At 46.6% G+C, this 27779-nt stretch overlaps 1 protein-coding gene across 1 annotated transcript; it reads left to right on the forward strand.

The window, feature by feature from the left end:
* The first annotated feature begins 4465 nt into the window (after positions 1-4465).
* On the forward strand, positions 4466-11383 carry LOC137913692 (major histocompatibility complex class I-related gene protein-like). Its single transcript, XM_068757327.1, has 7 exons — positions 4466-4585; positions 5867-6133; positions 6357-6635; positions 7748-8050; positions 9225-9329; positions 10271-10502; positions 10763-11383. The coding sequence occupies exons 1-6, from the start codon at positions 4507-4509 to the stop codon at positions 10495-10497; spliced, it is 1260 nt and encodes a 419-aa protein (XP_068613428.1). The 5' UTR covers positions 4466-4506; the 3' UTR covers positions 10498-10502; positions 10763-11383.
* Positions 11384-27779: the final 16396 nt, after the last annotated feature.

The following is a 27779-nucleotide window of genomic DNA, read 5'->3' on the forward strand; positions in this document are numbered from 1 at the left end:
AGTGAAAGTGGAGCAGAAAGCGGAGCAGCATCCGGATCAAACATCAACAGCGGCTCACGTTTCTGTCGGTCCAGAAGTTTTCAGCGTCCAGAACTCAGAACCTGCTGAGACGCTCAAACAAAGACTCTGACGCAGCTTAAAATAAGATCCATTCTACTTTCGCTTTTGATTCACAACCTGTGACAGTTCTGCCGAGTAACAAGTGACGTCATCGCTCAGACTAAATTCTGATTGGCTCAGACGGACGGGGAAGTCCGCTCCTCTCGTGTTTTGTCCTCACTTCACCCTTGATGGTCGGACTGGAAGCTTTAAAGAATCTTGTGGCTGTTCTGTTGTTTGAGCTGCAGATGGGACAGTTCACGATGAAGACCTCGGTTCTGGTTCTGGTTCTGGTTCTGGGTACAGGCGTACCTGGGGCGGTGGGAGGTGAGTTTCTATCCTGCTGTCTGGGTTGACGGTTCTGTTGTTGGACTTCCTGAAATGTTAGGAGTCTAGAAATGTCCAAACGGTACCGACCCGTCATCTTAAAGTTCTTCCTGTAAAGTCCATTTACTTCAGGTCCAAATGGGACAGGAGGACAAAGGTAGTTCTTCCTTCTTTGTCCTCTTTAATTTGATGGGTTCAGAACCTCCGGCTCAGACGGACATCAGACCTGATGACGGAGGTGTGCTGGTGTCGGTCGGTGGTTCTGCTGAGGTCCAACAACAAACCGGTTTAGAGATGGTTTCCAAGCCGCGTCTTCATGATAGAGTTTGTCCACCAGAGAGTGGACAGCTTTATTCTCCAGCTGACAAATGTCCTGATCCGTTTGGATGGGTTCTGACCCGTGTCAGCCTCAGAACCCAGCATGGACTGGACCGCACGGTTTCCACACCGAACTATGAGCAGGGGACGGATTTGTTCAGCATTCTGGACGTGACACAGAAACAGGACGTCCACGTCTTCAGACGACGGCGGAGGTTCTGAGGAGAACAACAATGGAAGTGTCAGAACTCAAAGGGTGTTTTTTTTTGGCCTTCTATCTAGGTTAAACTTCAGAGTTAGGCCAGCCACTTTGTGGCTTGTTGTCTGTGAAGGTGATCTATGAATAATATATAATATATAAATAACATTTACTTCCTTACTGAAGCTAAATGATGAGCTCAGGTAACGACCAGCAGGTCGAGCCTCGACGTCACCAACAGCAGAACCTGTCAGGTAAAGATGGACCCTGTTCGGATCATGGGTTCTGTTGTCTCAGCTGAAGAACTCAAGGTGGGACTTTTATTATTCCGCATTATTATTGGTGCCCTAGGCGAGATTATGATTTTGCCCCCCCCCCCCCCCCCCCCCATACACAGCAAACATTATATATATAAAACATTAATAACAACAGCCATATGACGGACCTTAAAAGTTTAATTATTCTTCAAAACAACAAGCACACGCTATACAATACAAATAATAAAATAAAATAAATAAACAGAAATAAAACAGGGTTACTGTTCAGATTAAGAGGAAATTAAAAGTCGTGACAGCTTCCACACAAACAATGCAAAACAGATACATAGCAAATAATTTTGCCATGATAGCTTACATTTAAAATTTTACACGTCTGGACTTCCTTGCGGCAAAGGCATCGATGGTATCATCAAATGATACCTGTCTTGAAAGCTCATGATTTATGCAGTGGCGGGCGGTCAGGGCATGCAAGGCCTTCTCTGCTTGCCTAACATAACCAGAAATCAAGAATACATGATCATATTTATGATAAAATCAATTTAATTTTATGTATATATATATATATATTCTTCACATTCATGTTATATTATATTACAGTGATGTATTTTTAGGTGAGAGTTTTTATCCAATCAGAATTCAGCTAGCTTGTGTTGCCAGGCGGATTTCATAGTACCAGTGGCAAGTACTATCCGTCCGAGACCTTCAGAATCAGCGCTGCTTGCCGTCTGTGTTGTGTGAGTGAACGGGCTCGTAGAGTTGAGTTGATAGACAGTTGCGATAGCCAATCAGATCACGAGTTGGTGAAAGTAAGGCCTTCCTGCCTGTGATTGGATACTCCGTGTGAGAGGGCAGCGCTAGGCATATTGCGTCATCAGCTAATCAGCTGGCGCCGGTACAGCGCGACAGACCGAAGATAAAACCGCAATTATTCCTGCGCTTTTAACCCACAATGGCCGAAGGAGGGGTAAGTGTGTATTTGGTTGTGGATATTCTTGAAAGGCCATTTTCAAGACGGACCTTTACAGAGAAGCTACTAGCTTCGGCTCACGAGAGCTAGCTTCAAGCTAGCTCCGGAGCTAGCTAACCTGTCCCGGGTGGGGAAAGGATTGGTACGCCGCTTCCAGGCTTCAAACTTTTGGCTTACGGCTTCCGAGAGTTGCTGCAAATTGTTCTGCTGGGAATGCCTTTTGTTTGCAAGGGATCGATTTAATGTTTGGAGCAACACCGGATTTAGGAACTTTAAGAAAGGAGAATGGATTTTGTTTTCAAACGGGACAGCCGTTTTGGTGAGTACCAACATTTTATTTATTTAACATAACGAAATAAAATCACAGATATGTAAATGCAATGTATGTAAATAATGTGGTGCGCCGGTGCAGCTGTGTGATTGTAGTGGAAGTACAACACGTTGTATTGCAGTCTTTCTTATATTAAACTGCAAGTTCGCAATTTAAAGCTTCATGGTGGACTTTAAAACGCTTTGGAAAAATTCCCTTTTATTTATAACTTTGATAGTACCACGTATAGTGGTAAGTTTTAATTGCTGATGCAATTTATTGATTTTTAAATGCTCCGGAAAAAATATCCTGTGTTGTACACGATTGAGGTGATGCAGCACCCAGTAGTGCGTAAGTGTGTGTTTGTACATTATTTCTAAAGCAGTGGTGTCATAAATGATGGTATTATGAGGGGTATTTATTCAAGTCGGACTAAGTAGGACTTCACTGAAGGCCTAGGTGTAAAATGCACCGCCCGCCACTGGATTTATGCTTATTAAAGCAAGTCCATTGAGACGCTCTTGTGACATCGTGGATCTCAGGTAAGTTTTTATAAGCTTTAGTTTGGAGAAGCTCCTCTCTGCAGCATACCTGTCAACCTCCAAGGCTCCATGGCCTTACAAACCGTTGATTTCTTCCTTACAAAATACAAAATAACCTTACACCATATATTTTTTTTCAAATGCATTTATTTATGTACATAGTTGGACATTATTAATTAGGATACAGTTTAATTTTGATATTTTAACTAAACTAAAATATCCATTAATAATGCTTGTAATTTAATTTTTTAAATAAGAAACAGATATTTCGGGGGGGGAAATCGTTAGCATTTTTATTTTTGTAAACCAAACTTAAGTATCGATCAATGATGCTTGTAATTTAAATTTCAAACAGGGACAGAAAATACAAACCTTTGCTGGCTTGTGATTGGGAAACATGTTTTTCACGTTTCTTGATATTCGGTGCAGACCGGATGGGACTGTAACAGTTCGTGTTCGTGTTCGTAATTCCTACTCTGCAGAGAGTCAGTGAAGGCATCCAGGGAGGAGGGGCGGGGTGTGTGTGAGCGTGGAGGGGGTGAGAGAGACGGGAGAGGATATCTGTTCTGTTAGCGGCGGGGTTACCGATTAATAAAAGCTTGTTCTGAGGCCCATCTCGTCCTTGTTTCAGCGTCTGACGGACGCTACAAATTTGCGTTTTCCCGTACAGATGTTCTTCTACGCCGTACACGTCTTAGAATGCATAAAAACCGTTCTTTGTACGGCAAAAACGTACTGGTTGACAGGTATGCTGCAGCAGCAACCGTCACGGTCTAGCTGAGGTGCGCACTGATAAATCGCCCCCCCCCCTCTCCTTGGACGGTCAAGGCATTGTGTTTCAGGTCATACCAAGAATGACAAACAACGAGGGGGGGTGTTGTTTTTAATTTTTTCTGTATTTGTTTGTTTTTTATTTTCTAGGGCAGAGCATGAGAAAAGGGCGCCCGTTGGGGCAATAAATTATAACTATTATTAGTTTATTTTCATTTTTTTTTTTTTATATATAATTCTTTTTCGAGGCTTGGAGTGGCGCCCCCTCCAGCTGGTGGCGCCCTAGGCAACCGCCTAGTTCGCCTATGCCTATCCCCTCCGCATTGACTCTACCAGGAACATGAGCGCAGTGAAAGTGGAGCAGAAAGCGGAGCAGCATCCGGATCAAACATCAACAGCGGCTCACGTTTCTGTCGGTCCAGAAGTTTTCAGCGTCCAGAACTCAGAACCTGCTGAGACGCTCAAACAAAGACTCTGACGCAGCTTAAAATAAGATCCATTCTACTTTCGCTTTTGATTCACAACCTGTGACAGTTCTGCCGAGTAACAAGCGACGTCATCGCTCAGACTAAATTCTGATTGGCTCAGACGGACGGGGAAGTCCGCTCCTCTCGGGTTTTGTCCTCACTTCACCCTTGATGGTCGGACTGGAAGCTTTAAAGAATCTTGTGGCTGTTCTGTTGTTTGAGCTGCAGATGGGACAGTTCACGATGAAGACCTCGGTTCTGGTTCTGGTTCTGGTTCTGGGTACAGGTGTACCTGGGGCGGTGGGAGGTGAGTTTCTATCCTGCTGTCTGGGTTGACGGTTCTGTTGTTGGACTTCCTGAAATGTTAGGAGTCTAGAAATGTCCAAACGGTACCGACCCGTCATCTTAAAGTTCTTCCTGTAAAGTCCATTTACTTCAGGTCAAACTGGGACAGGAGGACAAAGGTAGTTCTTCCTTCTTTGTCCTCTTTAATTTGATGGGTTCAGAACCTCCGGCTCAGACGGACATCAGACCTGATGACGGAGGTGTGCTGGTGTCGGTCGGTGGTTCTGCTGAGGTCCAACAACAAACCGGTTTAGAGATGGTTTCCAAGCTGCGTCTTCATGATAGAGTTTGTCCACCAGAGAGTGGACAGCTTTATTCTCCAGCTGACAAATGTCCTGATCCGTTTGGATGGGTTCTGACCCGTGTCAGCCTCAGAACCCAGCATGGACTGGACCGCACGGTTTCCACACCGAACTATGAGCAGGGGACGGATTTGTTCAGCATTCTGGACGTGACACAGAAACAGGATGTCCACGTCTTCAGACGACGGCGGAGGTTCTGAGGAGAACAACAATGGAAGTGTCAGAACTCAAAGAGAACAAATCAGAGAACCTTCCTGTTGACACCTGAACAGAACCAACTGTTAGAACCAGGACGAGAAGGAAGAGACGTCAGCTGATGATGGAGGGAATGTTGGAACGTCAGAGGATCAGAATCCGCTCTGAATCCAGACTGTAACGGATATTATAACTGCTGTTATAACTGGTGTTATAACTGGTATTGTAACTGCTGTAATAACTGCTGACTGGTGTTATAACTGGTGTTAGACTGGCGTTCTTTCTTATATAGAACCGTGTCCTTCAAATATTAAATGTATCAATATTAATGAGAAATATTTATCACAAAATCTGTTGTGAGTGAAACAGGCTTTGGGTTCTGCAGGTTCTGCCCATCAGGACCTGACGGTGTTTCGGGACCGGGTCACACCTTTATTTGTTGTGGTGCTGAAACCCAAATCTTTAGGGTCAAAAAACCTTTTTAATTCACAAACTCTCCGACATCTGGCCTTGAAAATGATGCCAGTTATCAGCTGATGGTGGAAAATGACCAGCGCGACTTTGTGAAACCATAGAAGAAGAAGTTCTGCTGGGTTTCAGCTGCAGGAGCCTCAGAGTTCAAACCTGTAATCAGAACCAGAAGTTGTCATCGGTCACAGGTTCAGGTGTGAGTGGAGAGCAGGAAGTGATGTCATCAGGTGGAAACAGGTTCAACCTTCAGATCGTGATTCTGTTTTTTCTTTCAGAGACTCACTCTTTGAAGTATTTCTACACGGCGTCTTCTGGAGTCTCAAACTTCCCGGAGTATGTGTCCGTTGGTTTGATGGATGACGTCCAGATGTATCACTATGACAGTAAGACCAAGAGAGCAGAACCCAAACAGGACTGGATGGACAAAGTCACAGCAGAGGATCCAGAGTACTGGACCCGACAGACGGGGATCAGTGTGGGGAACCAAGAAGGGTACAAAGTCGACATGGAAACTTTAAGGAAGCGCTTCAACCAATCAGAAGGTTTGTTTGTGTTTATTAAATGTTGTGTTCATGCTGTAGGAAGTAAACACACACACACACACACACACACACACATACACACCTCTGCAGGAACCCTTTTGCATCACTGCTGGGTTTCTAAAGCTCCGGGACACAGACTGGTTCTGCTGGTTCTGCTGGTTCTGCTGGTTCTGCTGGGTCCAGTGAGGACCAGGTCGATGACTGGAGTCTGTCTCTCTCTCAGGTGTCCACATTTTCCAGCGGATGTCTGGCTGTGAGTGGGACGATGAGACTGGAGAGGTCACTGGTTTTTTTCAGTATGGTTATAATGGAGAAGACTTCATCGTCCTGGACCTGAAGACGGAGACATGGATCGCTCCCAGTCCTCAGGCTGTCATCACCAAACACAGATTGGATCATGATAGAGCTGTGATGGAATACTACAAGCATTACTTCACCCAGGTGTGTCCTGAGTGGGGGAGGAAGTATCTGGAGTATGGGAGGAGCTCTCTGCTGAGAACAGGTAGAAGCACATCACCTGGTGGAGTTTCAAACCAACAACCTTCATGTTCCTCTGCTGTTTCTGACCCACACACAGAGACACACTCTGTCCTTTACCTCTCTGTCCTCCGTCTCTCTCCTTCAGTCTTCTTCTCCTTTGCTCCTCCCTTCTTTTGTCGCCTCCTCTCCTCTGAGGTTTATTTGCGTCGTTTCAGTGTCTCTGGCGACAACAGTGACTCCTGATGACGTGTCTTTGTCTCCTCCTCCAGATCTCCCCTCTCTAACGTGTCTCTGTCTCCTCCTCCAGAGCTCCCCTCTCTAACGTGTCTCTGTCTCCTCCTCCAGATCTCCCCTCTCTAACGTGTCTTTGTCTCCTCCTCCAGAGCTCCCCTCTCTAACATGTCTCTGTCTCCTCCTCCAGATCTCCCCTCTCTAACGTGTCTGTCTCCTCCTCCAGATCGCTCCTCTCTAACGTGTCTTTGTTTCCTCCTCCAGATCTCCCCTCTCTAACGTGTCTTTGTCTCCTCCTCCAGAGCTCCCCTCTCTAACGTGTCTTTGTCTCCTCCTCCAGAGCTCCCCTCTATAACATGTCTTTGTCTTCTCCTCCAGAGCTCCCCTCTCTAACGTGTCTTTGTCTCTTCCTCCAGAGCTCCCCTCTCTAACGTGTCTTTGTCTCCTCCTCCAGAGCTCCCCTCTATAACGTGTCTTTGTCTTCTCCTCCAGAGCTCCCCTCTATAACGTGTCTCTGTCTCCTCCTCCAGATCTCCCCTCTCTAACGTGTCTGTCTCCTCCTCCAGATCGCTCCTCTCTAACGTGTCTTTGTCTCCTCCTCCAGAGCTCCCCTCTCTAACGTGTCTTTGTCTCCTCCTCCAGAGCTCCCCTCTATAACATGTCTTTGTCTTCTCCTCCAGAGCTCCCCTCTCTAACGTGTCTTTGTCTCTTCCTCCAGAGCTCCCCTCTCTAACGTGTCTTTGTCTCCTCCTCCAGAGCTCCCCTCTATAACGTGTCTTTGTCTTCTCCAGAGCTCCCCTCTCTAACGTGTCTGTCTCCTCCTCCAGAGCTCCCCTCTATAACGTGTCTTTGTCTCCTCCTCCAGTGCTCCCCTCTCTAACGTGTCTTTGTCTCCTCCTCCAGAGCTCCCCTCAGTGTTTCTCCTCCAGAAGACTCCTTCCTCTCCCGTCAGCTGCTTCGCTACAGGTTTCTACCCAGACAGAGCCGCTCTCTTCTGGAGGAAGGATGGGGAGGAGCTTCATGAGGAGGTGGAGCACGGAGAGATCCTCCCCAACCATAACGGAACCTTCCAGATGAGTGTGGACCTGGACCTTTCATCGGCGGCGGCTGAAGACTGGAGGAGGTACGACTGTGTGTTCCAGCTCTTCGGTGTGAAGGACGACTTGGTCACCAGACTGGACAAAGGAAAGATCTGGACCAACTGGGGTGAGACTGGGATCAGGGGGTGAAGGTGGGGACACATTTCTGTCTCTCTGATGGTCCAGATCATGGGTTTGAAGAGTTGGACAGAAGTTTTGTTTCTTTTATTGTCGTTTGCTGTTTTCTGTGTAACTTTAGAGTTCAGATAATCAATAAACCACCCGGGACCCAGACAACGGTACCAGAACCCTAACCCGGTACCTGCACAGAAGACGGAAGCCTTTGAATCAGTGATAGTTCTGTGTGTGGTGGCGGTCCGATGTCCACTGGGCTTTCATTCATGCAGGACGATGTCAGTAAAGTCAGTTCATGTCCTCAGCGGAGGAGGTTCTGATTGGACCTGGATCTGCTTGTTAGCAGGATGATCCAGAACCACGGAGGAGGTTCTGTTGGACCTGGATCTGCTTGTTAGCAGGATGATCCAGAACCGTGGAGGAGGTTCTGATTGGACCTGGATCTGTTAGCAGGACGATCCAGAACTGCGGAGGAGGTTCTGATTGGACCTGGATCTGCTTGTTAGCAGGATGATCCAGAACCGTGGAGGAGGTTCTGATTGGACCTGGATCTGCTTGTTAGCAGGATGATCCAGAACCCAGTGAATGTTGACGTGAAGCTAGGAGGGTGGGACACGGGTCCAACATGAAGTCCTTCAGTACCGTGGGAAGACACGTTGATTCTAACGCTCCTTTATGGAATCAGCGTTCTTCACCACGTTCCTTCGTTTCTCCAGAAGCTGGGATGTAAAACGTTCCCCATATTCCTGATGTGGACCAGGATGTTATCAGAACCTTGTGTTTCTCCATGAGGACAGGTCCACAGAGCTGTGGGACTGTCCAGCCTCAGCAGAGGGACGCAGCGTTCCAGCGCTTCGGAGGTTTCAGTCTGGAGTTGGAGAAAAAGTCTTTTGGATCCATTTCATTTTTCAGAAGTTTCTAGTTTTAAAGTCAAACCTCTGTCAGAACATTAGAACACACTAGAACATTAGAACATTGGACGAGTCTCCCTGAGACTGGAACCAACATCAGGACAGAAAGCAGCACAGACCGTCCTCCTGTGGACAGGTGGACATGAAACCACCTAAACAGGACGGCAGGACCACCAACCAGGTGGTGTCCGTCTGCAGGACGGTTCTGTTGGGACATGGACGTTGTTCTCTGACTCGTTGTTTTCTGCTCTCCAGAGGAACCCACTAACGTGAACACCATCATCATCATCGTCATCACTGCAGCGGTTCTTCTCGTCCTCACGGCTGCCGTTGGATTCAAGCTGTACAGACAGAGGACAGGTGAGCGACCCAGACAGAACCAGTCTCTGTCTCCTGGCTTTGATTGGACACTTTGACCTGATGAAGCAAACAGGAGGTGGTTTCAGCTTCAGAGTCCAGAACCACGATGACGGACCAGGGAAGACAGTCGTGCTGTGTTGACCCTTGAGTAACTCCTGGACAGTTTAGTCCATTTCAGAAATTCTAAACTCCCTCCAGGACAACCACCGTCCTCTTTGGTGAGGCGGAGTCACAAAATCTCAACGTCCATAATTTGACTGTGTAATCCATGTTTAACCTGTCCACGACCCTTCAGACAAACATGTCCATTTGTTCTACATAGTGTCCAAGAAAAGGTCACAGAGGGGTGATTTTTGAAAGGGGGGTAATTTGGGCTTAAATTTGAAAACCCATATTTCCCGCCGCCGTTTGTCTGTCCGGCTGTTAGCAAGATAACTCAAAAGGTTCTGGACGGATCTGGATGAAGTTTCCAGGATTTGTCGGGAATGTTTCCAGGAACAGATGATTACATTTCGGTGATGATCCAGAAGAGATCCTGGATTCTGGATCACTTGGAACTATTTGTTAATATTGCAGTCAATGGAGATTCAAAATATTTTCCTCAATATCTCAGTTGATTATTTATCAATGTTTATGGAATTTGACACAGTCATGCAGGGTGGGGGTGTCTCTATCTCTCCAACTGGATCAGGTCCAGAATGAGGTCAGGAAAAATATTACATTTTACAGGTGGACATTTTGTCCACTTGAAGGGTCATGAATGGGACTTTTTTTGTAACACAAGCGTTAAACTGTCCCCGGTTCCTCTCGGAGGACGTCCCGTTCTTCGTCTCCTCTGTTTAGCAGCAGCTACTTTTGTTTGATGGAGTGTTGCTGGTGATCCACTCACGTCCGTTCACCTGCAACCGTGAGCGGTGGACTGATGCGTCTTTGTTATCCAGGTAAACCTCGTCCACCTTCTGAGGACAGCGCTGAGCTCACGAAGAGACTACAGCCAGAGGTGGACATGCAGCCGGAGGTGGACATGCAGCCGGAGGTGGACATGCAGCCAGAGGTGGACATGCGGCCGGAGGTGGACATGCAGCCGGAGGTGGACATCCAGCCAGAGGTGGACATCCAGCCAGAGGTCGTCATCCAGCCGGCGGGCATTGGGACAAGGACAGAATGAACGCAGTGAGTGTCTTCGTGTGTGAAACTATGTGTAGAAGAACCTTCTGACACGGGGAGATTATTCTCTGTCAGACTTGTGAGACAAGATAGTCTTTGTCCTTTGGTGTCTTTTCCACAACAAAAGGTGAAGCTGTTTCACCTGAAGGGATCTGAGGTTGTTGGACAAAGACAATGAGTCCACCTGGACATTTAAGGTGGACTGATCGGGTTCGGGTGTGGCTTCGTGGCGTTTCTGCTCAGTTCTGTTGGTTCTGTCTCCGCAGGGTTCTGGGACAAGGAGCGGTGTCCCCACATCATCCTGTTTGAACTGGAGTCCACCGGGTCTTCACCAGAACACGATCCGATCAAAGACATCAGCGACGAGGATCCAGTGATCGATACTTATTGATTAGAGTCTAAACGGTGTCATTTAAATATTTCGGGGATTGTTCTCGTCTCTCTTCTCTGGAGACGTCAAACAGGATCTTTAAGACTGTCTTCATCCGACGTCCTTAGAACGTCCTCCATCGTTACACTTTAACTCTTCGGCTGCTGGGTTGTTTGTGCTTTCCCTTTGTCCTATTGGTCCTCCTGGGGTCATGTGATCTGAGACGAGAGACATCTGACGGCCTCTAGAGTCGTCTCTGCTGTCCGTCCTCAGAAATCCTTCCTTTTCTTCCAATCCTCCTGGAACCTGCGGCGGGACTTGGACACTAACGAGTCCGGAGGTGTCGGAGTAAATGGGCGTGTCTTTGTTCCTTCTGGACTCCGCCCCTCCCCCAGTGCTTCCTGTCTGTTCACGGATCACAATCACTTCCTGTGTTGTTAACGAGACGAAGGCTGAAGTCGTCCTGCTGGTTCCTTTCTTTAGACAGAAAGTTCTGCTTTACAATAAAATCCCACATTTCCCACGTTTCTTGTTTGATTGCTCCGTCTCCAATCCCATGAATATTCCCAGTCTGATTGCTCCATCTCCTTTTTTTTTTTTTTTTTTTTGTTTTTCTTTTTTTTTTTTTTTCTTTTTTCTCTTCTTTTTTTCTCTCTTTTTATTCTTATAGTGATTGTGACCGTCACCTGCCCTCTTGGCAGCCTAGCCTATTCCTATTTTATTGGTTTTATTACCTGCTTACCGCCGTAGAGGGCTGTGCACACCGCAGTGAACATACAACATGAACAAACAAAAAGTGACAAATACACAGTGTTCTGAGAAGAAAGTGCAATGGATTTATTTGTGCCCCTTAATTCTACCCCTTCCATCCAATCATCACCAAGAGTTGTCCCAATACACCAGGTTCACATTCGTCTCTAGAGGAAAGTATGGATCACCAAGTTCTCAGATCTGAAGAAAAAGAGAGAGAGCATAGTGAGAGCCACAAGCACTAACCCAGCAACCTCCACTAACTCAGAGATCTGTGTGCGGGGTTGACTCTCTAAACGAGTTTTAATAGGTGCTGGAGTGGTGGATCTGGCATGCGTGAAACCTCCACCTAAGAACGGGGCAGCCATCCCGGACCCAACAATGGCGACATAAGCCCCCAGATCACCCCAAGCAGCTACAGCAACCCAAGAACGACCACCATGGCCCCACCAGAGCCACACGCAGAAGAACCAGTCCAGGGCCCGGGGGCAACTTACACCAACACAGCCGACAAAACCTAGGCCAGCGCAGCGGCACGGGGCACAGCGGGCCGGCCTGGCGCCCCACCAGCACCCAACACCACGCCCCCCCCAACCACCCGCCCCCCTCCCAGCACCCTCCACCCATCCCCCACAGTCCCCCAGCCCCCCCCACGGCCCAGCCCCCCCCCACCCCCCGCGCCCCCTCCCCCCCACCGCACCCCCCCCCCCCACCACCCAACCCACCGCCGAGCTCGGGCAACCCCCCAACCCAGCGAACCAGCGTCTGGGGAACGGGAGTAGACAGTGCAGGGGCTTCAGCCCTATCCGACCCTATACAGCCATTTGGGAGGAGAGTATTATTCCCTGGGATGGAGAGTAGGGAGCAGGAGGCCGGACCACCGTCCCACCCCAAGCCCAGCCCGCTAAGGCCCCACATGCCGCGCCAAGGCCAAAAATAAATAAATTGATTATGAACCCCCCCCCATACCCTGTCTATATGGCTCCCCAGATCCCAGACTGGGGAACCCTCCCAACACCGCGAATGTGTGGACACCCAGGTGCTATATACACATGTATGTAGTGCGTTAAAATTTGGGGCAGGAGGGGCCAGACGGGGGATGCGGAGGAGGGCAACGGCGCACTCCTGCCCTGCGCCCTCCCCCTTATCTCCCCGCCTAGCACCCGCGTAACCCCATGTGGTGCATTAAAATGGGGGGGGGGGGGGGGTTGCAGAGGGACGCTCGGTGAACGCCCCCCAGCACCAGGCCCCCCAGGTGCATGTACCCTATGTGTATATTTACAAATGTGTTGTGCTAAGGTGGTGAGTTAAGAGGCGCAGCACATGAGGCCCCAGCCAACCAGGCGGGGGGAGGAGGGAGCCCGACCATAGTCCCCAGCCTCACCCATCCCACCCACATGTGTCAGAGGGCCCAACCATGCACAGGGCCTGGATCGAGCGCCGCCCCCGATGCATCCCACCCATCCCCCATAATCAAGCCCCCAGGAAGGAGGGAGCCGCGAGGCCCCGGCGGGAGGCAGGATGCCGGAAGAGGAGATGCGGGGAGAGAGGGGAAGGGGGAGACCACGAGGGGAGAGGAAGGGAGGCGAAGGAGAGGGGAGAGGGGCAAGGGGGAGGCAGGACAGGAGACGAGACCAAGGAGAAGAGGGCGAGCAGGGGACGGGGAGGGTGGAGGAGAGAGGTCAGGGAGGAGGGAGGGGAGGTGAGGGGGCCATGGCCACGCCAGGTCACCAGCCGGACCCCGGCCGCTACTACCAGCAGAGGAGTGACAGACTGCGCCAGCTCAGTGCCATCCCAAACGCATAGGCCAGCACCCCCGCATGGCAGCCTAGCGGAACACCGGCGGCCGCCCGAGAAGCATGCGCCACCCAGCAGAGACCCGAGGAGCCGGGTTGCACATATCAAGCCACGGGGATAGCCCCTGAAGAGTTAGCCCAGCATGCCAACAGCCCCGGAGATCAACCATCCTTGTGTGAAGAACATTGAGCTGGAGACTGGAGCTGAAACATAGAAAGTTAGAATGGCTGGGCGGCGATGTATTTCTGAGATCCACTCGGTCCTGGATACAGAAAACAGAAACAAGCAGCATTACCATTTACATCGTTGTGGTGGCTTTCGCTAGCAGGCAGAATCAGGTTGTAATATTTATATTTAATGATTTAATAAAAGGAGACCAACTTTCTGTAAAATATTTCAAATGTTTTTTATTTATTTTTTTGGAAGCAGAGATTTTCTCCATTGATATGTGTTCTATGAGGAGATTCAACCAATGATTGATGTTTAAAGACTGTTTATTTTTCCAGTTAACGAGGATTGTTTTCTTGGCGATGGCGAGGGCTGCGAGTGTGGGGTGCGTATGTTTCTTAGAAATAACGATTTCTGCCAAGTCACCGAGTAGACAAGTGATCGGAGATAAAGGGAACGTACAATCTAAGATGGACGACAGTCTATGTGATACTGCGACCCAGAAATCCTGGACGGGTGAGCACAACCATAGGGCATGGAAATAAGTGTCAGCAGTATTTTGGGAGCATTGAGAGCAGATGTCAGATTCAGAAAAGCCCATTTTCTTCATCATATATTGAGTAATGTGTGTTCTATGAAGGATCTTATACTGGATGAGTTGAAGATTTCTGTGTTTTGTCATTTTAAATACATTTTCACAGATTTGTGTCCAAAAGTCATGATCTAAGGTTAGTGACAGATCCGTCTCCCATTTTGAGATGGGAAGAAGTAACGTATCTGTGCTTGAGAGGAGTTTATAAATCTTAGAAAGGGTCTTTTTAACTGTCGGGGAAATCTTTGTGACTTCCATAACAAATACAGGTGGCTGAGGCGGGCCCCGGAGCGTTGGAATTCTTTTCTTAATTGTATTCATTACCTGAAGATAGTAAAGGAAATTTCCGCTTCCGAGTTCATATTTTTGGAACAATTTTGTAGATGACATAAACGTATTGTCATGAAAGAGATGATGGAGTTGAGAGATTCCCTTCTGTTCCCACATACCTACATGGAAAGGTTGATTGCTAGCCTGAAAGTCAGGGTTATTCCAGATTGGAGAGAACATGCAGGGTTCCAGTTTAGAATTTGTAACTTCTAACGCTTTCCACCAGGCGGACAAGGTGGAAGAAATCATCGGGTTTTTAAAACAGTTATGCCGTTTAATGGTTGTTGTGATAAAGGGGAGATCTGCGAGTCTAATATCCTTGCAGTCCTTCTGTTCCAATTCTAACCAGTAATTAGAGTCTCTATTCGGGTGCATCCATAGTACAAGATATTGTAGCTGGTTAGCCAAGTAATAATTCATAAAATTTGGGGCTTCCAGGCCTCCTTTAGATTTACTCCTCTGAAGGGTAGATAGACTAATTCTTGCTTTTTTATTTTTCCAGTAGAATTTGGTGATGGCTGAATCCAACGACTGGAAGCAGTTGGAAGTTGGTTTAAACGGAATCATTGAAAATAAATAATTTATTTGTGGTAAAATTTTCATTTTGATGGTGGCTATTCTTCCCAAAAGGGATATCGGGAGGTTATTCCAACGCTTCAGATCACTGCTGATTTTATCCAGAAGTGGGGTGAAGTTTAATCGGGTTAACTCAGACAGTTTAGGTGAAATATTAATGCCCAAGTACTTTAAATTGCCCGTAGGAAAGGAGTAGTTTGGGTCCTGGTCTGCAGGGTTCCATGACTTTTCTGTAATGGGAAGTAATGTTGATTTTGTCCAATTGATGGAATAGTCTGAAAGTTGTGAAAATTTAGCTATCAACTTGAATACTTCCTGCAGCGAATCCGAGGGTTCTTGTAAATAAAGCAAGATGTCATCAGCATATAAATTGATTTTGTGTTCTGACACCGCAGTGTTGATTCCCTTAATCCTGGTATTCTGCCGCACTGCTGCTGCTAGGGGTTCAATAAATATTGCAAATAATAAAGGAGAGAGTGGGCAGCCCTGCCTGGTACCTCTCTGCAAGGTGAAGCTCTGTGAGGTAATCCCGTTGGTGGTTACGGTCGCTTTGGGAGAGTTATATAATACTGACACCCAGTGAATAAATGACTCTCCAAACCCAAGCTTGTGTAGGACGGCAAAGAGGAAGGACCAGCTAACTTTATCAAAGGCTTTTTCTGCGTCCAGCGATACAACCACTGCCTTTTTTCCAAGTCGTTGCGACATACTGATCAGATTTAGCAGTCTTCTAATATTGTTGGTGGAATGTCGACCTTTAATGAATCCTGTTTGGTCGCTGTGAATTACAGACGGGATCACTGTCTCCAGCCTGGATGCGAGTGCCTTTGCTATAATTTTGACGTCGGCGTTGATTAATGATAGAGGTCGGTAGCTTGAAGGGAGGGTGGGGTCTTTGTCTGGCTTCAGTAGAAGTTTAATTGCTGCTGTATTCATGTGGGGTCGTATATGACCATTGTTTTTCATTTCTGTCACTGATCTGAAGAATAACGGCGCTAACATGGTCCAGAAATGCTTCATAAATTCAGCCGGGAAGCCGTCCGGGCCTGGTGCTTTGCCGTTAGGCATACCATCTAGGGCGCTGTGGAGTTCATTTATAGACAGCGGAGCTTCCAGAATGTTCTTATACTCTGTTGATAGTTGAGGCATATTCAGATTACTGAGAAATGCCTCAATATCCTCCGGGTTGGGTTTATTAGCTGCTGAATACAAGTTGTGGTAAAACGTGTAAAATATCTGATTGATTTCTTCTGGTGATTGCGTGCACTCACCATTTAACCCTTTAATTGCTGTTATGAGAGATCTTTCTCTGTTACGTTGGAGTTGATTCGCCAGAAACTTGCCTGATTTGTTATTATATTCAAAGTCGTTGTATCTCAATTGTTGTAATATGAACTCTGTTTTCTTTGATAATATATCATCTAGTTTTAGTTTTGTGTTTTGTAGTTCAGTCCACATTTGATTGCTTGAGTTCGCTGCGTAAGCATCGGTTAATAGTTTAATTTTCTCCTCTAATTCCTTTTCCATTTTCTGTTCCTGTTTTTTTTTGTAAGAGGCATATGATATAATTTTACCTCTGATTACAGCTTTCCCTGCTTCCCAGAGTAAAGACGGAGATGAGTTTGGAGAGTCATTTGTTTCCAGATAGTCTGCCCACTCTCCTCTTATGACCCTATCAAATTCTGCATCTTTAAGCAAAGAGGTGTTAAAGCGCCACGTCGACGGGGGTTTAAAGGTCGCTGCGATTTGTAAGGTAAGCGTGACCGGAGCATGATCGCTGATAATTATTGGATTAATTTTAGTAGAAATATTCTCAATCACAGAATTATTTGTGAGAAAATAATCAATTCTTGAGAATGAACGGTGCACAGAAGAAAAGAACGTGTATTCCCTCTTCATTGGATTTTTTAATCTCCAGCCGTCGCCAAGGCCAAAATCATCCATATATTCCAGTAGTACTTTGGCTGATTGTGAACGCCTCGTGTGTACTGTAGTACTGGAGCGATCTACTGATGGATTTAGAACTGTGTTGAAGTCTCCGCCGATGATGATAGTTGATTCTGCTGTTAGCTCGAGTAGCTGGGAGAACAATGTGTGGAAGAAGGCCGAATCATCACTATTAGGAGCGTACAGATTCACAATTGTGTATAATTTATTGAATACGGTTGCCTGAATAATAATGTATCGGCCCTCTGGATCCGTTACAGTGTTGTTTAACGTGAAGAGTAGTCTCTTGTGTATTAATATAGAGACTCCTCTTTGTCTGCTGTTATAGCAGGCAGAAAAAACTTGACTGAAATTTGTGTCTGTGAGTAATTTCTCTTCTGATTTTTGTAAATGGGTTTCTTGTAGGAGACAAATGTCTGCTTTTAATTTTGAGAGATGGTCTAAGATGTTGATTCTTTTTGCCTGAGAGCGAGCGCCACACACATTCCAAGATACCAAAATTAACTTAGACATACCGATGGTGAGCAGTCAGGTCTAAATGTGTGTATCTCTGTGAGCTGCTTACTATTCTCTGCATGTGATGAGTTAAAGTCAGGGTGTTGGATGGTTGGATAGCTGAGAGGGATATAAAGAGTCTTAAATGCGTGCACAGTAGAATCAAGAACACTGATACATAAACAAGTATAACAAACAAGTGATAGACATAGAGGGTGTGTGTGTGGGAAGAGGGGAGGGGTGAGTGAAAGGGAGGGGGAGCAGTGAGGGGGGGGAGTGGATCTGAGGGGAGAGTTGGGACAAGAGGAATACATTAATTCCTAATAGCCCAGTGAGTTTTGGATCATTTGTTTCTCTATTTCACATATATATATATATACGGACATACACATATATAAATACATATACATACATACATAACCATCTACATATACACCAAAACATAACTACACCTACACATATTGACGAGCATTATGTTAAAGCTTAATCCTCATCCACATGAAAATGCCTCTAATTCTTAGCTGAATGGAATAATTACAGGTGTTTCTGACTCAGAATAGCCAGGGGGTGGTGGCAGGGTCTCGGTACAGCTGGTTGTCGATATATAGTTTATCCACAACCAGCGTAGCTCGTTTGCCCTTCTGCCTATTCTGCTTCATGATCGGATACAGTACCTTTCGCCGCTCGTTGATCTCTCTCGGGAACTGGTCATTCATCCCGAAAGAGGTTCCTTTAAGCTCCCGTCCTTTGCTCTTTAGCAGCACTTTATGTTTAAAGTGTTCAAATTTGGCGATAATAGGACGGGGCCTATCGCTTCTACGGGCTCCGAGGCGGTGGACGCGGTGAAAGGAGATTGTACTTACCGTCTCCGGGGGAATTTTCAGTGACGTCGTCATAAAGTTTTTAATTAAGGACTCTGGGTTGTCCGCGGCGCTCTCTGAGATGCCTGAGAATATTAAATTGTCTTGCATACTGCGCGACTGAATGTCCAGGACTGTCTCTTTGAGCGTCTTATTTTCTGTTTTAATCTTCTCCATTTCGACTGACACAGTCGCAACGGAGGAGCGTAGCTCGATGTTCTCGCGCTGAAGCTCAGCCATCATACCATACGCGAGCTCCAAGCTAGCCTTCAAATCTTTAACGTCGGCGTGAAGCACGCCGAGGACGTCCAGTTTTTTATTAATGGAGTCCAGTACGCTAGTCGGAGCATCTTCGTTGCCGAGATCTTCCGTATCAGTAGCCGAGTCGGCCTTTCTTTTCTTGGAGGGATTATCGCCCGACGCGGATTCCTCCATGACGCAGCAGCTGGAATAATACTGGTCGATAAATACCTCGAGGTCCTCCACGCTGAGCGATAATCCAATCCGTCGATTAATGAAAGTAATCGAAAGGGGCGAATTATGCGATGGTGATATCTAATATTATATTAGTAGCAGAAAGCCGTCATATATCTTATCCAAAAATCACACGGGAGGTCTCGCGCGATCACATCCGGTCCGACCGCGTCACATCCGGTCTCGGATCCTGATTGCTCCATCTCCAATCCCATGAATATTCCCAGTCTCATTGCTCCGTCTCCAATCCCATGAATATTCCCTGTCCGATTGGTCCGTCTCCAATCCCATGAATATTTCTAGTCTCATTGCTCCGTCTCCAATCCCGTGAATATTCCCAGTCCGATTGCTCCATCTCCAATCCATGAATATTCCCAGTCTGATTGCTCCGTCTCCAATCCCATGAATATTCCCTGTCCGATTGGTCCGTCTCCAATCCCATGAATATTTCTAGTCTCATTGCTCCGTCTCCAATCCCGTGAATATTCCCAGTCCGATTGCTCCATCTCCAATCCATGAATATTCCCAGTCTGATTGCTCCATCTCCAATCCCATGAATATTCCCAGTCTCATTGCTCCGTCTCCAATCCCATGAATATTCCCTGTCCGATTGGTCCGTCTCCAATCCCATGAATATTTCTAGTCTCATTGCTCCGTCTCCAATCCCGTGAATATTCCCAGTCCGATTGCTCCATCTCCAATCCATGAATATTTCCAGTCTGATTGATCCGTCTCCAATCCCGTGAATATTCCCAGTCTGATTGCTCCGTCTCCAATCCCTTGAATATTCCCAGTCCCATTGCTCCGTCTCAAATCCCGTGAATATTCCCAGTCTGATTGATCCGTCTCCAATCCCGTGAATATTCCCAGTCTGATTGCTCCGTCTCCAATCCCTTGAATATTCCCAGTCCCATTGCTCCATCTCCAATCCAATGAATATTCCCAGTCTCATTGCTCCGTCTCCAAACCATGAATATTCCCAGTCTCATTGCTCCGTCTCCAATCCCGTGAATATTTCTAGTCTCATTGCTCCGTCTCCAATCCCGTGAATATTCCCACTCCAATTGCTCCGTCTCCAATGCCATGAATATTCCCAGTCTCATTGATACGTCTCAAATCCCGTGAATATTCCCAGTCCAATTGCTCCGTCTCCAATCCCATGAATATTCCCAGTCTCATTGATCCGTCTCAAATCCCGTGAATATTCCCAGTCCGATTGCTCCGTCTCCAATCCCGTGAATATTCCCAGTCTGATTGCTCCGTCTCCAATCCCGTGAATATTCCTAGTCTCATTGCTACGTCTCCAATCCCGTGAATATTCCCAGTCCGATTGATCCATCTCCAATCCCGTGAATATTCCCAGTCCGATTGGTCCGTCTCCAATCCCGTGAATATTCCCAGTCCGATTGCTCCATCTCCAATCCCGTGAATATTCCCAGTCTGATTGCTCCGTCTCCAATCCCATGAATATTCCCAGTCCCATTGCTCCATCTCCAATCCAATGAATATTCCCAGTCCCATTGCTCCATCTCCATTCCAATGAATATTCCCAGTCTCATTGATCCGTCAACACCCTGTCCTGTCAATAAACTTACTCCAGGGAGTTTTGTCCTTGGGGGTCTTCCTTATGGTTTCCCAACTTCCTGGTGTTGTGGGTGTGACAGTTCTGCTTGCAACCTGCTAGCCGCTGGAGACGTGACTATTTGCACCTGGGTAAAAGCTTAAAGGGAACCTCGACTGTAACTACAAATCGGTCTAAAAGTACATTTACAAAAATATATAAAAATTTCTCCTAAGTTATCAAATCCGTTTTGTTTACAACATAAATTCATACGTGGTCGCCGCCATGTTTTCGCGTGCACATTGATGACGTCAATGGGTTAGGGGTATGGTAACGACATTGCTCAGACCCCCCTATGTTCAGACAAGATCCAGCATTGAAGTAGTTTATGAAAATGTGAAAGGTTTATAGGAATCCTTTCCACTTTGTAATTACCTCCTAACAGTGGCGTAACACAGTCGTAGTAACCTGAGCGGTTCTGTCGCCGACGTCACGGAATGGCGACGTAGTTTTGAAGCCGCTGACGTTGAAAATGTTATATTATCTCATAAAGAAGATGCATTATGTCATGGTAAATTTACATAAAGTTTGTGTCGTATCTTGAGCCCTTTCAACTTGATGAGAAAGGCATACTGAATGCATGAAAGAACAAACCATGGTTCATCCGGATCAAAGGGGGAATCCATTAATCTGCTCATTGGTGATCCACTCGAAATTCATTCCACCCGAAAAAAGCTGTTGTTTTATTTTGAAGGAAAAAGCCTGAAACAGGAAGTCTTGTCTCTGGACGTTCATATTTCTTGATCCTTGATGAGCTCTGTATTTTTCCTTTGCTCCCTTTCCTGGAGTTAATCTGTTTTGAACACTGTTTGTTTGGGTTCCCATAGCAACAGATTAAACAAGTAAACTCATCCATAAAATAATGTGATGCATAAAATGGTTAAACAAATGACCTGTAAATCTTTTTTTAATTCTGAGCCATCCTGAGGGGGAGGAGCCTCTCAGTTGCCAGAGGGTTACCATGGAGACATACTTTGGTCAATGTTTGTTCCTGTAACTTTGTATAATTTCTTTCCTGTGTTGTGTTGTGTAGCACTTCCTCTTCTGTCGTATGTCCTTAGACCTTCAGCTTTGTAGCAGCAAGCCAGTCCAGTGTGTCATTGTCCAAGTCAATTAAGCCCTGATCACCATTTGGCCGGCGGTATATGGGGCAGCTGGTCAGCACGTGGTCCACAGTCTGTGATGGATCCCCACATTCACAGTGGGCACTGTCTGCAAGACCCCACTTCTGCATTGTTGCACCAAAGCGTCCAACTCCTGTCCGCAGCCGGTTGAGGGTATTCCCATCCTTGCGGAGTAGGTCCTGGCCAGGAACATCTGTTGGATGCTCAATGCAGCGGTGGAGCCATGATGGTACTGCCGCCTTCCACTGGTCCCTCCATCTGGCCTTCACCCAGGATTCCTTAGACATGTCAGCTGGTGTTGTGCGAAGCAGTTCCTGGGCCTGTGCGGCAAAAGGGCGACTGGACTTGAGGCGGGTATGATGTGGCGTCTCCATGACAACCTTGTGGAGGAGGTGGGATTCGCTCAGATGTGCCTTCCAAGCGAGAGCTAGTATGGCTGTGTCTCGCCTGATCTCTGCCTGGGCGATTCCAGCAAGGATCGGTTGGTTGGTTGGAGTGGCACGTAGGCATCCGGAGACAGTCCGTAGTGTGCTATTAAGAGCAGCGTCCAGCTTTTGGAAATGGGTGCTACGGCTCGAGACTGGGGCAGAGTATTCAGTAGCAGGAAGGACCAGGGCCTCGGTGGAGGCTCCCCACGTGGTTCCGGCTAAACGCAGCATCAGTGCTGCACGGGCAGTGGTCTTTCCTTTCACACTGTCCAGATGTTGTTTAAACCAGTGGTCCCCAACCACCGGGCCGCGGCCGTGAGGCATTTGTTACCGGGCCGCACAGAAAGAATAAATAATGTATGCAATTTAAGTTGTATCGATTATTAGCGTCTAAAAGTTGTTTTATTTTGAAAAACAACCGGATTTTCGCCAACGTAAAATTCACCTGTGAATTGTCATGCTTTACGTGATACGTTACTAAAAACAGACGTAAACTAGCGAAAATAAAATTACAAAACAAACGTTTTTGCAGAGCTTCTTTGCTAATGGAAAGTCCAACCGAGGAGGAAGAAAATAAAACTTATTTTCACAGACAAACCAGGAGTCAGACTTAAAACACGGTTTATCTACAACAGCTGATTAGCTTTGTTCACGAGCAATGAAGGGTTCAAAACTGCTTCAGCACATAAAGACAAGAACCCAGAAGTAAAAGACCTGAAGCCTGGATTAAAACACAAGAATGTGGTATTTATTAAACAAAAAATGTGAACATGAAGGACAGAAGTAATTATTGGGACCATAATTTATGGTGAGTAGATATTGGTGTAATACTTGTTTATAATAGTTATTGCAAGTGCATAATATAACGTTTATTGTTAAGAATATATTCATTTTTCTTTTTATTTAATTACACCCCCGGTCCGCGAAATAATTGACCGGCAAGAAACCGGTCCGTGTCAGGAAAAAGGTTGGGGACCGCTGGTTTAAAGGACAATGTTCTGTCGAGCTTCACGCCAAGGTGTGTCGGGGAGGACTGGGACTGTAGCTGTGCATCGTCAACGATGATGTTGATTTCACGTGTTGCTTCCCTGTTGTAGAGGTGGAACATTGTTGCAACAGTCTTCTCGACTCTGAGCTTGAGTCGCCAGTCCTTCAGATAAGAGGATAGGATGGCCATATCCTCTGTAAGGCCTTCCTCTACTGCTTCCCAAGAGGGTTTGATAAGCAGGATTGCCATGTCGTCTGCATAGCCAGACGACATACTTATATACAAGGACGGCATACTTCCTTGATGTTGTTAGGGGTAGGTTGTGGATGTAGATAACAATAATGCTTGATTTTATATAGCACTTTTCTCGGCACCCAAAGACGCGTCACATTGTGTATTATTCATTCACACCACACTTGGTCGTGGTGGAGCTACTAGCCACAGCTGCCCTGGGGCAGGCTGACAGGAGCGAGGCTGCCAATTTGGGCCATCGGCCCTCCTGACCACCACCAACATTCACTCGCTCACTACATTCACACAGGCAATGTGGGTGAAGTGTCTTGCCCAAGGACACAACGACAGTGGACATGTGAAGGTCGGGAATCGAATCGAACCGCCAACCTCTCGATCATAGGACGACCCGCTCAACCACCTGCGCCACCATCGCCCTAGATGTTAAATAACATCAGTGCCAGCACAGAGCCCTGTGGGACACCGTTCCTGAGCTTCCTCACCCTACTGCTTTGGCCGTTGCTGGTCTGGAGCTTAAAGCTGCAGTTGCTCAGCATCTCCATAATGAAGCTCACCAGGTGCTTGTCCGGGATGGTCTTCAGAAGCTTCATATGTAGCCAGCGCAGCCAGACAGTGTCAGGCAGCTGTGAGGTCCAAGAAGACGGCGCCAGCCTTTTGTTCTTTGGGGAGCTGGGGGTCGATCATTGGGGTGAGGCAAGCCAGGATGAGGCGTTCCAGCAGTTTGAAGGGTACACACAGAAGGGAGATTGGCCCGTATCCCTTTGGGTCATCGCTTAGCTTGTTGGGATTCGGCAGAGTCCGGCGCTGTGTTTCCTTACCAGCTTTGTAATTACTGAAAACCTTCAGTAAACTTGATTCGTTTTATAATCCTGACTCATCATTGAATAAACACCTCCAACACGAGATATAATAAAAGAACCGAGGAAAAGCAGAAACCCAACAGCTTAAAGAGCATGCAACCTTGCAAGTACTCTTTAGCGACATGCGGCGGCATAGGCAAGCTCGGCGATTGCCTAGGGCGCCACCTGCTGGAGGGGGCACCACTCCAAGCCTCGAAAATATATATATATATATAAATAAATAAAAAAAAGGAAAATAATAAACTAATAAATGTATTTTAGAAAGCCCATATTATTAGTTTGGCGTTGCACGGCTCATAGACGCGTTTTCAGCCGATAATTGTTCGTTCTGACGTGAGTTGTCACATGTCCCATGTTCGTGAACACACCATGGTTCTCCGACGCCTTTGAATGCATCATCTCTGTGTGCAGCGTCGAAGCTGGAATAGTTTCCCTCCCTAGACGACGGTAGAACGCCATTATACCGTGGCGTATCTGTCTTTACAGATATTCTCTACTTCTTTCTGTTCAGTGATGTGCGTACATGCCAGAAGAACACAGCATAATAATAAATCGAGCTTTATTTGTGCCACGCAGTGCACACACAGTAAATCTGGTGGTAGCTGATGGGCAAAAAGCTCTGCAGATGCCAGTGGTTACTTTGGCTACCTGCAGAAGCTTTTCACACTATTTTCTGCCTCCACTCAGAGATGGTCCATCTTAAAAACACATGTCTACACAACACTGAAATCCTGGTCAGATACTCGGTGGGAAAGTCGGATCAACAGTGTACAGGCTGTGAGATACCAGGCTGCAAAAGTCAGAGATGCACTTTTGGAAGTGAGAGACCACACCACAGATCCGGTGATAGAAATTGAGGCACAGTCTTTAGCTGAAGAGGTTGCATCATACCGTTTCTCTGTCTGTACTGTGATATGGGATGACATCCTGACAGAAATTCAGCATGTCAAGAAGTTATTGCAGTCTGAGACAATGCAGACGGATGTTGCAGTTGATCTCCTGAAGAAAACTGAAGCCTCTCTTACCAGCTACAGAGACACTGGATTTGCTTCTGCACAAGCATCTGCCAAAGAAATGTGTGAGGAGATGAACGTTGAAGCTGTTCTTAAGCGGAAGAGACAAAGAGACAGTTCTCCTACGAGGCTCCTGATGGGGAACTCACTGAAGATTTCCTTTTTCAATATGGTGGTAGATGTCTGCATTGCAGGGCCGACTCTAGGCATAGGCGAGCGAGGCGATTGCCTAGGGCGCCACCTGCTGGAGGGGTCGCCACTCCAAGCCTCGAAAAAATATATATATATATATAAAAAAAAAAAGTAAAATAATAAACTAATAAATGTATGTTAGAAAGCCCATATTATTAGTTTGGCGTTGCACGGCTCATAGATGCGTTTTCAGCCGATAATTGTTCGTTCTGACGTGAGCTGTCGCATGTCCCATGTTCGTGAACACACCATGGTTCTCCGACGCCTTTGAATGCGTCATCTCCGTGTGCAGCGTCGAAGCTGGAACAGTTTCGCTTTCCAGACGACGGTAGAACGCCATTATACCGTGTGTAGCTCTTTGCATGACGACACAGACACAGGTTGGTTCTCTGAAACGGGCGTTTATTGCTCTTCTCTCTTTCTCTCCTTCTGTCATACACCGTACGCCGTGAAAACTACATTAAATGTACACAACGAAGAAATATTAATACATTGCACGACAGTGACGTGCGGTGGGGTTCGTGTCTGGTGAGGCACAGTCAGATTTACAAATAAATGAACCTACAGCTTGTTCATCATTTGATTGGAAACATTTAACGTGTTGATCAGTTAAAGTTTAACTGATGTTTAACTGTTAAACATATGTTCTGAGACGGGTGTGGGTGAGGGGGCGTGTCGCCGTCCAGCTGGGGCTGGAGATAGAGAGAGAGAGAGAGAGAGAGAAAGAGAGAACAGAACGGAACGGAAGAGATATGCCAGCGATGGAGGAAAAGCTGAGCTTCATTTGACAGCTTATGTTCTCTAGAACGTTACAGAACACTCGTTCACATCCAATGGACTCTGTCAGGCCCAGTCCGCCGCGGTTCTGCTCGAATCGGTCCCGCAATTTGACCATGAATACGCGCGGTCGCTGATCGTGTTTGGAGGCTTCTCGGTAAATTCTTCATGTCGCAATATCCCATCCGAGTCCAGACATCTTCAGAAGTTGAGAAAAGAAGGCAAGAAAAGCAGAAAAGACGGGTTCTTGCTTGACGTCCAGACATCCAGACAGCCAGCGCTTCCGTGTTTACAAGCCTGTCTTGAACGAGCGGATCAGCTGATGAGTTTGCTGAATCACTCACGGGTCTCCTATGGGCTGAAGGCAGTATTACATGTGGCCTCATTCTGCAGTATTTTAATGCCGCTGAGCACAAGAATACGTGACGCACTAATTGTATTATTTAAAATAAAAAAATCATAAAATATACAATATAATATCACTGATGTTATATTATATATTATATGATTTTTATATTATTTTTAATAATACAAATACATGATTTTTATATGATTTTATATGATGACAGGTGAGGCTGTGCCTCACCTGCCTCCACTGACTGCACGTCACTGTTGCACGATACGAAACAAACAATATTGAGTGCCACACGCTAGCTGGCGCTAGCTAACAATACTACAAATACCTCGTTGGCCGCTTGTCCTGAAAAGAGTAAAAATACAATTCTCTGGGTGTTCTGCGGTCGATGCTTAGACCCCAGACGGTGAAACCAAAAATACAAACAAAAGGATGTCTTCAATAAAGCACCATCTTCATACGAACGTCAAAACAACCACAGCGCCAGCAGTCTTAGTGTTGCGCTTCACCTAACTCCGTCGTAGCAGCACATGTGACGGCAAACATTAGTTCCGGTCGTACACAAGAAACAGACGTGCGGGAAAATAACCACAACCAACATCTTAATGAACATTTTAGGTCAACAAATTAATTAGTGCATTTCAATAGCAGTAACACCGTGGCTTATCTGTCTTTACAGATATTCTCTACTTCTTTCTGTTCAGTGATGTGCGTACATGCCAGAAGAACACAGCATAATAAATCGAGCTTTATTTGTGCCGTGCAGTGCACACACAGTAAATCTGGTGGTAGCTGATGCGGCAAAAAGCTCTGCAGATGCCAGTGGTTACTTTGGCTACCTGCAGAAGCTTTTCACACTATTTTCTGCCTCCACTCAGAGATGGTCCATCTTAAGAACACATGTCTACACAACACTGAAATCCTGGTCAGATACTAGGTGGGAAAGTTGGATCAACAGTGTACAGGCTGTGAGATACCAGGCTGCAAAAGTCAGAGATGCACTTTTGGAAGTGAGAGACCACACCACAGATCCGGTGATAAAAATTGAGGCACAGTCTTTAGCTGAAGAGGTTGCATCATACCGTTTCTCTGTCTGTACTGTGATATGGGATGACATCCTGACAGAAATTCAGCATGTCAACAAGTTATTGCAGTCTGAGACAATGCAGACGGATGTTGCAGTTGATCTCCTGAAGAAAACTGAAGCCTCTCTTACCAGCTACAGAGACACTGGATGGGTAAATCATTCCCAGATTTGCCAAAACCCAAAATGACCAACTTGGAACTTCTCAGTTTCATACAGGAGAAGAAACT

The sequence above is a fragment of the Brachionichthys hirsutus genome, unplaced genomic scaffold (genome assembly GCF_040956055.1).
Source record: "Brachionichthys hirsutus isolate HB-005 unplaced genomic scaffold, CSIRO-AGI_Bhir_v1 contig_747, whole genome shotgun sequence".
Taxonomy (NCBI): Eukaryota; Metazoa; Chordata; class Actinopteri; order Lophiiformes; family Brachionichthyidae; genus Brachionichthys; species Brachionichthys hirsutus.

Bases quoted from the DNA above. Each gene is read 5' to 3' on its own strand.
- LOC137913692 (XM_068757327.1), top strand. From the start codon at position 4,507: ATGGGACAGTTCACGATGAAGACCTCGGTTCTGGTTCTGGTTCTGGTT. The intron at 4,586-5,866 runs GTGAGTTTCTAT...TTTTTCTTTCAG, and splicing joins TGTACCTGGGGCGGTGGGAG to AGACTCACTCTTTGAAGTAT. The intron at 8,051-9,224 runs GTGAGACTGGGA...TCTGCTCTCCAG, and splicing joins AAAGATCTGGACCAACTGGG to AGGAACCCACTAACGTGAAC.